The sequence below is a fragment of the Culex quinquefasciatus genome, chromosome 1 (assembly GCF_015732765.1).
Source record: "Culex quinquefasciatus strain JHB chromosome 1, VPISU_Cqui_1.0_pri_paternal, whole genome shotgun sequence".
Classification (NCBI taxonomy): domain Eukaryota; kingdom Metazoa; phylum Arthropoda; class Insecta; order Diptera; family Culicidae; genus Culex; species Culex quinquefasciatus.
Genome location: NC_051861.1, coordinates 118,999,556 through 119,016,268, shown reverse-complemented (window position 1 = coordinate 119,016,268; position 16,713 = coordinate 118,999,556). Strand labels below are relative to the sequence as shown.

Sequence of the window (16,713 nt, the reverse complement as noted above, 5' to 3'; positions counted from 1 at the left end):
ATCTGTCAACCGATCCGACGGTCTCTCTGTTTTCGTCATTTCGATCCCTTCCGTCCTCCTTCTTACTCCCTCTGGGGACCCTCTTTTGCGGAAAAAGGGGGACCGAGATGGAGAATGTAACGAGTTCTTCACGAAAACTGTGATTTAAATTTTTTGATTGTTTTTTTTCTTTTTTATTTGTAAATAAGAGAAGTTTTTCAACATTGATTGTTAAGATTTCTGTAAACTTTGTTTTTATTTTTAAATTGATTTCCTTAGCATTTTAAATGAAGCTGAAAAGTGACAGCTCCTTTGTTTACACCTTTAACGGTGTACACGCTGATACGGAATGAGTCAGTTTTAATTTCTTTTCTAATTAAAAACATATTCTTTTCAATTGCAGTTTTCGCACAGAATTCCGAAGGAAAACGCACGAGGGTGGAAAACTAATTTTCCATCCCTTTTCCCCATTCAAGAAGGGGGGGACGACTGTTCAAGCTTTCTGCTGGTTTGGTACGCCTAAACTTGGCCAGTTGGATTCAATCATTATTCGTTCTCGATTCGATCCGGGCGCGTTTCGGTCGCAGCAGCAGCAGCAGCTGTGTAGATTTTCAACCGCGAGTCCAACACAAAAAGAAAAACACTTCTTCCGAGAGGCAGGGAAAACATTTCCTCGCGGTTTCGCGTAATTTTGGACACGGTGTTTTTTAGCGGAAAATTCCAGGGGGGGACCCTTTGATAGGGTTTTGTGAGTTAGTTTGTCTGTGCAATGAGTTTTCCGGACGAGAAAATCGTTCAAAATTTCCACAATCGTCACCGTCACCTGGAAAAGGACCGAAAAGTGGGCGAGGTGTAAAGTGACGGAAAAGAAATAATAAAAAAAGGAAAAGAAAGGGGGTTGTTTGTGGGGCATTGGGGGTGGTTGTAGAAGGAAGAACGACAAGAAAAGAGTTGTGTGTGTTTTCCTCTGGCATATGCACATGAAAAACGAGGAAAAAACCACGAGCATTACGAGACACAAGTGGAAAATTGGAGCACTAGGGCGGCAAACGTGTATGAGTTTTCTGTGTTATCCCGAGTTGGTGTGTGCGGATTCGTCGTGTCTCGAGCAACACTCGAATCCTTCGCGAATGGAAAAGTTTACGCAAATGTCAAGGTTTTCCCGGCTCCGAATGCAAGTTGTTCAAAAAAGCTAACGCTGAAAAAACGGGGTAAAAAGTGTGCTAAACTTGAAGAAAACCCCCTTTTCCCTAATTGAAAACCCACACTGAACGCTTCGTTCAGAGCAACAGAGTGCTTTCAAATCGCGGAAAAAACGAGGAAAATAAGTTTTGTGAAGACACACACACACAAATACCATCGCAGGATCAAAAGGATAACATTGGTCTCGGCGAAACGTGAAAAGGAACAAACAAAACCGAACCGAAGAAAAGTCCTATCTCATCGCGGCGGCTCGTGATGGTTCTAAGCAAAAGGTGAGTAACTTCCGTTCAGTGTGTACACAACGGTGCGTTGTCCTGATGTGCCGTTTCTTTTTTTTTTGTTTGACATTTATCGCGTTCGTTACTGCGCTTGTTGTTGTTGTTGTTGATTTCTTACATCATCCTCTCGTCCTACGTCGCGATGGACGAGCGAGCGCGATGATGCGATTTTGTATCTTTTCTCATTTGTCATTAGTGGGTTTTGGGGTAATAAAATGAGGAGATGTTTTAGGGATTTAACCCTGGTGTGGGTTTGCTGAAAAGATTTTCCATGAATTGCAATTTTTACAAAATGGTCGATAAAATTTAACTTGAGAATTAAATTTCTGTTCAACTTAACGTTGAAAGTATTAAAATGTTTGTGCAACTTGGGGCAAATATTAAACTCTAGTATAACTTACTCATTTTGATATTTATCTTTTGAAAACAAAAGCGATCCGATTAAAAACACATGTTTGCTTTATTTAAAACATTTAAAAATCAAAGTATGGAGCAATTGCTCAGAAAGGGTTAACATTATTTGGCAATGCTGCCAATTGTTAAGAAAATCACGATTTATGGATAACATTGAAAACTCGATCAATAAATTATTCCTTTGTGAAAAACTGTACTGTGTTTGATCCACTAAAAATTGGATTTTTTTTGCAAAGATTAAGTTTTTAAATTGAACTTTATAAAAATCCTGATTTTTTCATGCCAAATTTTGAGCTATAGTTTTTTTAAGAGATGCACAAAATACAAACAAAAATTATTAGATTTAAAGTCGAATCCAGAATTCTAATGTTCTTTTGTAAAATTTATTATTGTTTATTTAAAAATTTAAAAAAAACAGCGGCCATCAATGTCCAATTCAATAATATTGTATTTTTTTAACCAGTGTCCATCCTTGTCCATCTTTAAAAAAATATTTTATATTTAAAAATCTGAAAATATCTTTTTTTTGAAAAGTTGAAAAATTTCACAGATGCTTCACTTTTTAACATTGAAAATCTGATCAATTAATGGTTTTCAAGAAAACATCGATTGCAAATTATGGGTGAATGAGATAGAACTTAAAAAAAATTATTTTTGAAATTTTTCATTCTTTACAAGGCCACATCTCAGCAACCAAAGGGTGGATCAACAATGCCCACACAGCAAAAAAAAGGTGAATTTTGGAATGTTGAAAATTATGTAGGTTGCAATATTAACCCTTGTTTGAGTAATATTACCTAAAAATGTGTAAAAATGTGAACCTGATGAAAATTCATCAAAAACTGATGAAAATTCATTATTTTCTGATGTAATATTACACTATTTTTGGTCATAAAATCTGTCACCATTTCCTGATGAATATTACTAGGCTTAGTGATTTTTCACGCTCGAAAATTGCGAAAATTCACGGGACCTCAATCTCAAAACACCATATTTCACGCAAATTTCATGGAACGTGATTTTTTTTTAAATAACGCTGAAATTTTTATGTTTGAATCACAGAAACTACTTTTCATGCTTCATGATATATTATTCTTCAAAAAACAAAAAAAATCTTTCATAAATTTTAACGTGATACAAAAAAAATCTTCTAATTTTCAAAAAAAATATTCCACCTAGTTTATGGATGGGCTCTATATATATTTTGGTATAAACTGTGTGCATTCTCATTTATTGAACTTTTTTTTTTTAAATATTCGACTTATAAAGTAAAAAAGCTTTCGCTGATTTGCATAATTTTATTGAATTTCAAAATTTTACAATCTTGTCCAGCAAAAAAGAAATATTTTGAATTCTCATTAAATTTTTTTTTAAAGTATTTCATCCCCCTTTCCAAAATTTCTATTTTAAATCAAAAGTAAATAAAAATATGATTTGTAAAGAAATAAAAATCATTATTCAAAATGAAATCAAAAACAAAAAAGTAGCTTTTTTTAAACTTTTACGGGAAACACCAGAAATTTTTTTTTAAGTTTTTAAAAGTTGATTTCAAAGCTTTAATTTTATTTTGAGTAAAACAAAGCATGAATCTTTTAATTTCTTTTGAAACTTGACCTTTCAAATAAAATAGCAGTAAAATTGTTATTACAGCGAATGAAAATATTCCTAAACTTGGTAAGTTTTTAAAAACATTGAAAAATCTGAACAATTCTTCAAATGCTTCAAAGCTTTTCAATTGAAAACTAATATAATTTACTAAAATAGTCTGTATGGATGAAATATTTATTATGTTCATTATAATTTATAAAATTTCACGGGATTTCATGGGAAAAGCAAAATTTCACGGATTTCACGCTGTCCGCGAAATCGTGAAATTTCACTAACCCTAAATATTACCATATTGTTTTCTGTGCAAAAACAATTGTAGATAATTTTCTCAGCTTTTGAATATCTGTAGTTCGTTTTTTAAAAAGGTCCAAATTTTCAGTTATTGCTTGTTGGGTGTTTTTGATAACCCTGACTCAAGGCGGTTTCAAAAACGCCCAAAAAGCAAAAACTGGAAATTTGGTTTGTTGGACATTAAAAAAAAAAAAAAACAAAAAACTCCAGATATATTTTTTCATAGATAAACAAGGATGGATATTTTTTGTTGTTGAAATAAAATGGCATTTTTCAATAATTTAACTCAAAATCGGTGCACTTAGAGCGTTCAATTTTCTGTCCTGGGAGAAAAATTCCCGGAAAAATTAAAAAAAAAATATTTCCCGTTTCTCAGAGAGTTTGTTAATGTTCCGGGAATTCCCGAAATTTATGTAGAATTATTAATTTTCATATCTTTGTGACACATTTTTTTAAATGTGCATAAATTATAAAATGAAATTACTTAATGTGATTTAATTCAATTCAATTTACGGTTTAATATTTAATATCGAAGTTATTACAGACTACTAAAACTGAAAATAAATCTTGCCTTTTTTTTGGACAACAGAAATCACGATATTTCGAATAAAACAGAATTTTTCAAGTAAAAAAAACACGAAAAGATAGATTTTAAATGAAAACTTAAATGTGCTGAAATCAGAAGACTTGTGCTAGAAATGATATTTGCCATTAAAAACATAATTTCTCCATGATTTTTTTTTGTTTTTGGACGATTTGAAAGACAGTTAAGAAAATGACCAAAAAATATTTACTTTATTGAAGTTTTATAGTTTTTTTAAGCAGGTAAGCCAATAATCGATCCTCACATTTATTTCGAGCATAAAAGTTGCATTCTTGTACAAATTGGGTGAGAAATATTGATCCGTATCAGGTCAGAACAATTTTCAATCAATTTCTAATTTCCCGGCAAAAATTCCCGTTTTTGTGTTTTGGGATTTTTGTAATCCCGAAAAATTGAACGTACTAGGTGCACTCTATCACTTTATCTGGTCGGTTACCAAAAAAATAATTTAAAAACCCTTAAAGCGTTCTTTTTGTTCATATTCAAGAAATAATATTTTCATTAGCTTATCATTTTTTTAAAACATTTTTCTAAGAGAGTCAAACGTACCTTCTTACAGATTAATAAAAAAAAATGTTGGATGCTTTTTAACGTTGACAAAATATTGTTTGAAAGGTAATTATTTTTTAAAACCAAAAATCATTCTCATTATAATGGTAACTTGAATAGATATGATTTTTTGTTATACGTGAGTGCTGGATCGAAAAGCTAAACTTTACACAATATATACTATTTTTTAAAGTATTTTTTGTTATGCACAGAAAAAATCCATGGTACAATTACATTTGGAAAGGTCAGAAAAAAACGTGTAATTTTACCACTTTTCTGGTGTAATGTCATTTTTTCCAGTCTAGATTGAGGAAAAATTACAGGTTATATTCAACTTTCCAAAATTACACCTTCCAAATTTACACATTTTTTTAGTGTGTGGCCAATGCAATTTTGTTTAAATTTGTTGTCATCCTCCCCATAATAAAAAAAAACAAAAAGTTAAAAAAGTCAATTATTAACTATTGAAAATACATTGCATAACGTTTTTTGATACAATTTTTATTTATTGAATAAAAACTTTTAATTTTCTGACAAATTTTGAAATTTGGGATCACAGACCGGGAAAAGACACAACAATTTAAAAAAAATATTTGCATGGATTAATGGAGCACTTCCATTCGAGCAGTTTTTGCTTTTTTCTACAATGTATTTCTTATGGAGCGAACTGTCAAAAACTGCTCGACTGCGGGTGCTCCATTGATATTAAGTTTTATACTATTTTGTGATACTTTTTGCCTAATTTTTTTTTAACTTTGTATGAAGTTTAATAATTTTTGCATCGAGAAATTGAAGATAAGGTTAATATGCCAGATATAAATGTTTGAAATCTAGTAAGGGACCATCCATAAACCACGTGGACACTTTTTTGGGAATCTGCACCCCCCGCCCCCTTCGTGGACAGTTGTCCATATAGAGAATTTGCAGCAAAGCTAAAAGACACATGTCGCCACCTATAAACAAATAGCGTAAACCTATGATTTTTTCCCTCAGATTCAACATTTTTACAAAACTTATGCCGGATTCGGATGAGAAAAATTATTTCCAACAGTTTGGTGTATAACTTTCCAATATTTGTTTGATTTTACCATGAGAAAATTGTAAATATAGTAAAAGATAGTAATTTGGACTATTTCGCAAGAAAGTCTGTCAAAAATCAATAAAAATTGTTGAATATACGTTAACACACTTGCTATCAACTATATAACTATTTATTTCATTGATATATATCGGGAAACTCATTTTTTTGTGTTCCAAAACATGTTTTTTAAATAAAAAGTTCACAAATTTTTGCGCGCTTAAAAATTGATGTTCATTATTTAAAAGCAAAAAAATTTTCTCGTCTTTTGCAACCAGTTTCATTAAGATTGATGCAGGGAATCATGAGAAATAATCGATTTTGTTCTTTGATCGGCAGAAAGGCATACGATTTTAGGCAAGTAACCTCATTTTGGCGCCACCTACATTTGAAACGCAGTCGCGCTGCAAAATCTCAATATAAAAAATCTTTTTTGTTTGGATCGTGGACCCCCTAAAGTGTCCACGTGGTTTATGGATGGTCCCTAAAGTAACCAAATATATTTATGTTTGGCGTGCTGGGCGCAATATTTTGTTACAATCTTTACGTTATTTCGATGACAATATGTTTTTCAAAATAATGTGATATTGAGGTTTTGCAGCGCGCCTGTGTTTCAAATGTAGGTGGCGCCAAAATGAGGTTACTTGCCAAAAATCGTATTCCTTTCTGCTGCATTGAAGAACCAAATCGCTTATTTCTCATGATTCCCTGCATCAATCTTAATGAAACTGGTTGCAAAAGACGAGAAAAATTTTTTGCTTTGAAATAATGAACACAAATTTTTGGGCGCGCAAAAATTTGTGAACTTTTTCTTTAAAAACATGTTTCGGAAAACGAAAAAATTAGTTTCCCCGTAAATATAAAAGAAATAAACAGTTATATAAATAATAACAGATGTGTTAACGTATATTCAACAATTTTCATTGATTTTTGACCGACTTTCTTGCCAAATAGTCCAAATTACTATCTTTTTCTAAATGTCCAGTTTTCTCATAGAAAAATCAAACAAATATTGGAAAGTTGTACACCAAATTGTTGGAAATAATTTTTCTCATCCGAATCCGGCATAAGTTCAATAAAAATGTTGATTTTGAAGGTAAAAACACATTTTTTCGAAAAATCATAGGTTTACGCTATTTTTTCATAGGTGGCGGCATGTGTCTTTTAGCTTTGCTGCAAATTCTCTATTTACTTTAAAACTTAAAAGGTTAAAACAAAAGAAACCTTTCAAACTTGTTCTAAGCCAACGCCCCTTTAAGAACAAAAGGTTACCCCCCAATTCCTCTCACAGGTGTGTATTGGGCACATTCGTCATCGCCTTTTCGTATTAACGTTCTGTGTTCCGAACCACCCACCGCGAAAAATCCTCCACCCTCTCGCGCTCGCGCTCCCTTTCTTTTATAGGCACGACGTGGCGCATTCACCCACTTTTTGAAGTAAATATTGACATACTGCTCTCCACCTCCAACATTGGTGAATCTCCACCAACGACGACGAATGGGTGTTGGGGTTACGGATTAGACTGAGTTTGAAAAACGGCGGAAGGGGGAAACGGGAATGAAAATTTATTTATCGTCAAGTTAAATTACACAAAACGCCGTTTGTTGTGCTACATTTTTTCTTGCTCTCTCCAAATGTCAGACGTTTTGTGTGAGAGTGTGTACGGTTTAGCGTGTATGTTCCGTTTTGTAAGAGGATGACGCGTGACAAATGTTTAGCACGGGATGACTTTTGGATTTTAGCATTTAAGCCTCTTAGCAGCGATTAGGGGAGAGTGGGGAGACTTGATCCCCTTTTTTTGTATCGCACATAACTCTTTCAATTTCTCACAAAACTATTAACTTTTTGCATGAATTGAAAGCTCAAACATTCATCTATGTTTGGCTAATAAGGATATTTCATCAGATGAACTCTTCGAATCATGCCAAGCGTTTTAAAAAAATATTTTAAACCGGCATTTTAAAAATGTTAGGGGTAACTTGATCCCCCTTTCAACATTTTGAAGAAATCTTAAGCAAAATGTTTCTTATTCATCCAAACTTTTAATTTTCTATAAGTTACAGCAATTTCACATAAAACCTGTACGTTTGTGTTCAAAATATAACAAGTTTATTATGTTAAATATTTAAAAACTTAAAATATTATTTTTTAGACCAAAATTAAGCATGTTTACAAAAGCTGGAAACTTTTGTTTACGAAACTTTTGAAAAATGGTTCAAACTGCAGTAAGTTATGTACAACTATACTAAAGGAAACTATGTATGAAAACCCAGCTCAATTAATTAATCTTGAGGCTGATTCCAGTGACTGTAAAAATGCAGGGATCAAGTCTCCCTAAACGCACTTTTTTAAACAATTGATTGTAAAAATAGTATAACGATAAATTTAACATCAAATGCGTAAGGGTTTTGGAGTTGATAAGTTTATCAAACAATTCATGTATAAAAAATATTGTTTTGAATAATTTTTGAGTGTTTTCTATGCATATCAATACAAAGAAAAAAAGATCTCTTGGAAGTTTTTTGCAGCTCGTTTTTTTTTTTTTTTTTCTTTGTTTTCTACAATGAGTTTTAGTTAATTTCGCACAACTTTCTAGAACAAAGCTAATTGTTTTACCCACATGCTGACGAGATACAGGCTTGGGATCAAGTGTCCCCGGGGATCAAGTCTCCCCACTCTCCCCTACATGCTTGATGTTGAGAGTTTGAAATTGTATTTGGAAATGTTTAAAGGACGAATTGGCTTATCATCTATTCAATGAATCGTTAAACTGGCAGCACTGAATTCACTTTAAAGACTGGCAAATATTTTTGACCTATTTTAAATCGTGTCACAATTCCGAAACAGCTTTATAATATTGCCGCACCTGCACGTTCAAAACAACATCATTTGCTTTGCATATGTTTATGCACAATTGCAAAAAAATGTGACGATTTATGAGATGTTTATGCAAATTACGTTGAATCGTATCGATTCCCGGCGGGCAATGATCTGTTTGCAAGTCTGTTTGTCTTTAAAATGGATTTTAAAATCAATTTTTAAAAGCTAACCACGCGGCCCTTCTTGACAGAAAAGGTGACAGCTCGGAGACCATAGTTGATCTATGGGAGCGTTCTTTTATTACGTAACGCAGTAGGGGGGGAGGGGGGGTCGGAGGCCGTGTTACGCCCCATAATTTTTTTTTTAAAATTTGTATGGAAATTTTGTTACGAGGGGGGGGGGAGGGGGTCTAAAAGTCCGATTTTTCGCGTTACGTAATAAAAGAACGCTCCCTATCGAAAAAAATGTTGTCTTGTCAATTAATTTTTTTACATTAAAATGAAAAAAAGTGATCAGAAATGGTTTTAAATCGTGTTTTTTACCGTTGTACATAAAAATTGACATAGGGCTTTAACTGGGTGCAGAATAGTTGTCCGCAAAGCGGCCTCAATTTAGAACTGTCAAAGCGGAACCAATTTACTGTTTGAAAAATGATACCAAGAAGTGGCAAGTATTGTAATCGATCTATGATTTTTTTTTCAGGAATAAAAAAGTCGAGGGCGTCGAGCTTTTGAGGTATTCGAAGTCAACAAATTTTTAGAAGAGTGATGGAATCGAGGTTGGCATAATTTGTCACTAACATTTAAATAAGCGCTATGCCTCACGCAAAACCTATGTTTATGAAGGCTTTTTGAAATGTTAGCGACGAATTATCAATATAGCTATGAATGACACCAGCTAAATAATATTGAATAATCTTACTCCGATATTATCACTGCGCTTCAATGATACAAAATCACGGAACTTCCATTCTGTTGCTCTTCAGATTCATAAAATTCCACCCACTTCTGACGCAATTGTTCGTCACGTGGAAAACAAAGATTGACTTTTTTGGCCGCCCATAATTTAGTCTACGAACAAAAAAAAACGCAAAGCACTTAATTTTTCAGCGAAAACTTTAAAATCAACGGATCCAAAATGTTTCAAAACAAGTCACTTCAGCAGCAAAAAATATGTCACGCTCAAGCTTGAACATAGCCTTCTACTTTGTTTATGTTTACAGCTGTAGTGCAGTTGTATTAGTGAAGAGCAGTAGGGATCATTCGGAAATCACGTTACGCATTCTGTCTTTTCAGCACCCAGGGCTTTAAGACCCAATTACTAAAAACCGTTTGAAAAGTTGGGATAAAATTAAACAGAAAATAATACTTTTAGTTACTTTAGTGTATTTACTGCATGATAAAGAATGCAACATTATTTAAAGTGTATTATTTGACACTTGAATAACCTTTTAGACACGTTTACCTGAAATCCCTCAAATTTCGTGAAAACAGCACACTCACATTAAAAAATACTCAGCTCGTTTTTTTTACTGACCGCCAACATATTTCGCAGGGCTGTGCTGTGACAGCTCGATCATTTTGTTTGCATCAGTGTACCGTGACGAGAAGTTCGTCATTTTTGGGTTAAATTATATTTTTTTCACTCGGCCCACACTCAAAGTCAGAAGTATACCTGAAAAGGGTACTTTCAATCCTCAAAAAGGATACTTTCTATCCTTTTTTAAAGTTCACCCGGCGTCACCCTTTTAAAAGGGTATGTCAAATTCAGTACATTTTCGATACCCTTTTAAAGGGTGACGACGGGTGAACTTGAAAAAAGGATACTTTTTACTTTGAGTGTAGAAAGCGTAGAAAGCCTCACGCATGCGGCGGGCTAATCTCAAAATGCATAAACTGTAGTCTTTTAAGACACCTCAATTTTGAGTCCGGTGTGAAGAAATCTGTTTGAAAATAACTCAGAAAGGAAAGTTTTTGGACAAACTTTTAGACATATTTCAATGTGGCCAGGCCTACCACGTGACGCTTACCGCAGACATGTTTCATTTACAATGCTCCTTTCTCTCCATTTCAGATCTTCACCACAAATCGTCCCAACGGCTATGTAACTGTATGATCGACCCAATCGCAAACTGCTGACGCCACGATGGTCCTGAGCACCGAGTGGTCCCAGGTGGAAATCATCGACCTCATCAACGATGGCAACGGGCTGGGCTTCATGCTGGTAGGGGGCCGTAGCACCGGGGTCGTCATCAAAGCGCTCATCCCGGGTTCGGTCGCGGAGCGTGACGGTCGTCTCCAGAGCGGTGACCACGTGCTCCAGATAGGCGATGTGAACCTGCGGGGCTTCAGCTCGGAACAGGTCGCCACGGTGCTGCGCCAATCGGGCCAACAGGTCCGGCTGATTGTGGCCCGACCGGTGGAACCGACCTCGCCGGACTATCAGGCACTCGCCAGTCACGCCCCCATCATTCCGACCAAAATGCTGACCGACCCGGAGGAGCTGGACCGGACGCTGCTCCAGACGGCCGGGTACACTTCCGGAGCGTTTCTACAATCACCCGTCGAGGACTCGGAGGAGCTGTGCCCCACGCACATCGAGGTCGTCGCCGTGAACAATACAATAAATATCGATAACAATAGCTTAGCCTTAATTTCCCCTTCGTCGATTTCGATCCCACAAGTGCTTAGTCAACCCGGGCTGCTGGCCGAGCTGGGGCTGAAGGACTGCCAGCAACTGCCACCGCCACTGCCCCCGCCGGATCCGGCGCTTTATAGGGACTCGCCGGAAACGCCTGAGACGGAGACTTACGAGGTCGAGCTTCGGAAGAACGTTTACGGGTTGGGGATTACGGTGGCTGGGTACGTTTGCGAGGAGGAAGATCTGTCGGGGATCTTCGTGAAGAGTATCATTGAGGGTAGCGCGGCGGAGATGAGTCGCAAGATCCAGATCAACGACCGGATAGTGGCCGTTGATGGGCGATCGTTGAGTGGGGTTACGAACCATCAAGCGGTCGAGCTGCTGAGAAACACGGACATTGGGGTGAAGCTGTCGCTGGAGAGGTTCTTGAGGGGTCGGAAGTACGAGCATCTGCAGGTGGCGCTGATCGATACCAGTTCTGCGGTGGCTGCAGCTGCGAGTAATCCGCAGCTGTCGCAGTGCCAGAGCCAGCGGTGTTCCATGATCCAGTCTCCGTCGGTGACGACCCTGTCGATATGTCAGGCCAAGTCGGACGCGGATTCGATCGTGACGGAGTGCGGCGAGTGCGGGATTGAGCCGGAAATGGAGTCCGCCACTACGTATGATAGCAATGTGTTCTTGTTGGAGAATGGGGACTGCAGTGAAAACGGGTTGTACGAAAATGGGGCGATCATTGCGGCGATGGCTGCGTCGGCGGCGGCCACTCCGGTGCGGGAAAACATGGATCTGGTGCTGGACGCTTACGGGGATGATCTGCGAAGTGCGTCCCAGATGGTGACCCCGATCGTGGAGTTGGATCCGGTGATTGAGTTTTGGCAGCGGCAGCTTCCGAACTGCTTGGTGATTTTTGCGGACATTCAGAAGATGTCGGGGCTGGGGATTAGTTTGGAGGGTACGGTGGAGGTGGAGTGCGGGGTTGAAGTGCGACCACATCACTACATCCGGTCGATCCTGGAAGATGGACCGGTGGGTCGGGATAAAACGCTCAAGCCTGGGGACGAACTGCTGCAGGTGAACGAGCACCGATTGCAGGGCCTGAAACATATCGAAGTGGTGAAGATTTTAAAGGAACTTCCGTCGAAAGTGCGCGTGATCTGCGCACGTGGTTCTTCGGCGCCTACTGTGATCAACACGTCGCAAAATGCGGAGGCGTTCGAGGCGCGAAGTTTGCTGGCCGGCGGTCTCCAGAGTCTGCAGAGCCTGCAGGGCATTCTGACCAAGGCCCAGTCGGAGAGTTCGCTGTACACGTCCAGTACGGCAACCCTGACCGATCAGCAGCGCTCGAAGAGCGTCGAACAGGTGTCGGGCCTGGCACTGTGGACCAACGAAATCATCTACTGTGACATCGAAAAAACGGAACGTGGCTTCGGCTTTTCGATCCTCGACTATCAGGACCCGCTCGACACCGAGGGGACGGTAATCGTGGTACGCGGCCTAATCCCGGGTGGCTCGGCCGAAGCCACCAACTTTATCTTCCCCGGCGACCGGCTGGTCTCCGTCAACGAGCACAGCCTGCAGGGCGCGACGCTGGACCAGGCCGTAAGTATACTGAAAGGCATCCCCCTCGGAACGGCACGCATCGGCCTGTGCCGGCCGCTGTCCACCTCGGACAACAACCTATCCTCGACGCCGGAAACTCCCACCACTTAACTACAAATCATTGATCTGTTTTTCGAGTTTGACATTTAAGTGTTCAACGCTCGGTACGCTAATTAAAAGCAGATCAGTTCCGTTCAGTTGTTGCCTAACAATCAGTTTTTTTAGTCGTAAGGGCGTGTTTTGTATAGAAAATGCAAAGATGTGGCGCGTAGCGCCGGTCAAACTGACAGCTGTCACCATACACGCTAAATTAAGTGCACGAGGAAGCGCTCCGGAATTTAGCTAAGCTTATGCAAAGTGTTACGCTTCGGTTAGTGGTTCGAAGCTTTCTACTTTTCAAACTAGCGAGAGAAAAAGACCAGGTCCTCACCCTCCTCGCAAAGCAAACAGAACAAAACAGCCCGCCGGAGATTACCGTTTCAATATTTTTGTTTCGGAAACACAGCCAACCACAGGAAAAAGGATCAAGATGGCTCCCCCTCGGAAAGTTGGGCGCACGCGTAGGCTTAACAACAGACAGCAGAAGGATAGATAAATAAATTTTGAGCCTGCAAATAGAAAACCGAAAATGGAGAGTAGTCGCACAGCTGAATTAAAATACTGGCTGCTGCACAAATAAAGAACAGAGGAGGCATTGAGGTTTTGCGGCTAACCATAATGGACGACAACGCGCCGGAAGCAGATGGTTTTTCGGGGTGCAGGCTTGGGTTTGCCGGAGTCAGGGATGTTCAGTTTGAATTGTAGTATTTGTTTGAATTTTAAAAATCGGTATGAATAAATTTATTTAAAAGTGTATTTCTAAGTTGTCAAACGTACACGCTTATGTTGTGTTACACGTTAGTTGGGTTGTTCCTAGCTTAACAATCAAACTGAGCATTCCTGCCTTGTTTGAAAAACGGAAATGGGGAGCCTTCTTAAGAAGTTATAAGACAAAACAGTGCAGCAAATGGACATGCTGGCCATAAATCTCTAGAACTGTTTTTTGCGACAAATTCCAACATTAAACAACTAACAACTAGCAAGCGATAGGGGCCTACAAGTTGAATCAAAACAATCAGAAGTCGTTTATTTTTGTATATTTTGATGAATTGAACTCCACGTCGACTGCGTCGACGACAGCCCTTATCTAATGACTTCAACAGCATAGAAAATTAAACAAGTCAAAACATTCCAACTCGGACGTCGCAGCCGCAGCTCTGAACGATTTTTCTTCCCAATAGAAAAAAATGCTCGAAAAAGGACGAACGGGGACGGCACAACTTTTGTCATTTGGGCTAGATTGAATTTTTAGTCGAAAGGCCCGCTGAAATAAAACTGGCGTCATTCGATTAAGGGACAGATCAACAGATTGTAGGACGGTTCCGGAAAGTCACGGCTGGAAGTTGTTTCGTCGAAGAAGAGGACATCTCCGCACTGGAGAATATTTGATATTTCGGCTGCGAATGGTTTTACAGACAATCGCTCGGGAGAATTTGGTTTCTGGTGTCAGATTGCACGACGAAATGAAATTGTTGTGATGGTTTCGGGGAAGCTTTGCCTTTGTCATATAGTTTGAATACGCGAAACTAGATTGGTTTTGTATCTGGTTGCGCGAATCGAGTTGTGTTTTCGAAGAAAGCATCAAAACAACCCGGTTTTCAACCAGGGATCAAATTTCTATTTGCGTGTAGAAACGCAAATAATCAATATTCATTAGCCATGCATTTCGCGATCTGTCAAAGTTTTTGTAACAGTGTTGCCAGTTATTTTATTGGCGAAAACAAGTACGAAAGGGTAAAAAAGCCAATCGCAAATGCGCTCAAAAATGAGTAAAAAGCAAACTTTTGGTTTTTGAGAAATCTGGCTCTTCAAAATGACATTTCCATGCTGTCAAAATGACAAGTATACACGCTAACAAGAAATCACAGAGTAACAACTTTTTTCGAGGCGGGTAACTAATGATCGATCATATCACAGCATGTTTCCACTGCTCCAAGTTCTTTTCATCAACTTTTTCCTCTCGCACACCTCGGCTAATTGGAGTACACTTTCCACACCTAAAACAAAGGATAATACGACCCTCTCGATACATCCTCCTCCTCCGTTGACAACCCCTTTTTCGTACCCACTCTTGCGCCTGTCATCATCGTAATGTGCAAAGTTGAGCCCCGGCTGTCGTCTATCCACTTTAGGTTCCACCTTGCCTTACCCGGTTGTGTCACCGCCTCCGAGCGGCGCTAGTGTTCCATAAAAAGTCGGAAAAAATCTCAAACTCCGTAATTGAACTTGACGGTGCGTGTGTGTGTGTCAGACACGTGTCTGCACGTCATACTAATTCCTAGTGTGTGTCAACCTTCCCCACGTCTTGAGCGAGTGTCACCTTTAATACACATGTTTAAGCGGAGCAAAAAAAAGCGCCATCTTTTGGCGAAAAAAGTATATTTTTTGATAGACAGTTCGCCGCCCCCAAAGTTAGGCCAGCTGGCGCCCAAATTGGATCGCATTAGCGGGAAGCCACTGTATATGTGTGTTGAGAGAGGGGGGGGAGTGTTGATTCTCCGCAATTACCCCCTCTCCTGCAAGAGTTTTTTTTTATCCTGAAAAGACTTTGCAAAAGTTGCACGTGGGCACACCCGGCAAGGAGTTCATATCGTACTTTTGCGTTTTATTTGCGAGAGGGCGCAGAGAAAGGAGACTTTTGTGTACAACAATAAAATTTCAAGAGTTATGCAGGCCCCACCTCTCGCCCTCGTTTTAATCGGCTTTCTTACGACAGTTGTGAGTGCGTCGCTAGGGTGGTTTCGGCGCACTTTGACAGCTCACGTGCTGGTGCCATCTGTTGGCGAAATTGCACTAAAACACCCGGAAGTATGCAACTTGCTGAAAACTATTATTTTGCCCGAATCAGGTGACCACCCCGGGCGCAAATTCTCCAAATGCTAACCAGGTAGCGCCACGGTTGGGTGCCCGATTTAAACTTTAATTTTATATTTTCACAAAAATGGCGAAGCAAACAAAGCCAACAAAGTGGCAACTCGGTTTTGTGCGTCGGAATGATTTTTCTCTCAGCACGAGCAAAGGTTAGTGCCAAAATTCCACAGTTTGATGTGACCAAACCCCCTGAACTCCACAGCTAGGGGAGGTTTGTGGCTTTGGCCCGGGTTTGTTTACCCTGGGAAAATCAACCAACCAGTACGGCCTCCCCACTTCTGTTTGTGCTCAGAGGTGGGCACCATTTGCTATGATTGGGGAAAGTTGAACATTTCTGGACCTCCTACCCCTTATTCCGAAAGATTGTTTGGGTAATCGCTACCGGAGAGCCCATGTCAGCCGGTGACTTGCCCTAACCTGGCTGGAGGATATTTTCGGAAGTCTCGTTCGGAATGTTGCTAGAATGTGGTCAAAAATTCAGCTGTGATCCGGAGGATCTAGTGTAAGGAGGGCAGGTTGGAGGTGCTTCCGGGAAGTTTCTGGGTAAAAACCGAGGGGGACGTCACTTCCGCGCTAACCGAGCGATAAAGCTTCCTTTTCAAACCTTTGCAGCGTTCACTTTCTCCTTTCCGCTTTAACTTGCTTTAACGCGCGTTAACCGCGATAACTTGCTTTTTGGC

General features: G+C 39.1%; 1 protein-coding gene across 1 annotated transcript; it reads left to right on the top strand.

Annotated features, from left to right (window-relative positions):
* Positions 1-573: 573 nt before the first annotated feature.
* LOC6038472 (patj homolog) lies at positions 574-13,780 on the top strand. Its single transcript, XM_038257284.1, has 2 exons — positions 574-1,454; positions 10,898-13,780. Exon 2 carries the CDS (start codon positions 10,970-10,972, stop codon positions 13,172-13,174), a length of 2,205 nt encoding a protein of 734 aa, XP_038113212.1. The 5' UTR covers positions 574-1,454; positions 10,898-10,969; the 3' UTR covers positions 13,175-13,780.
* The last annotated feature ends 2,933 nt before the right edge of the window (positions 13,781-16,713 follow it).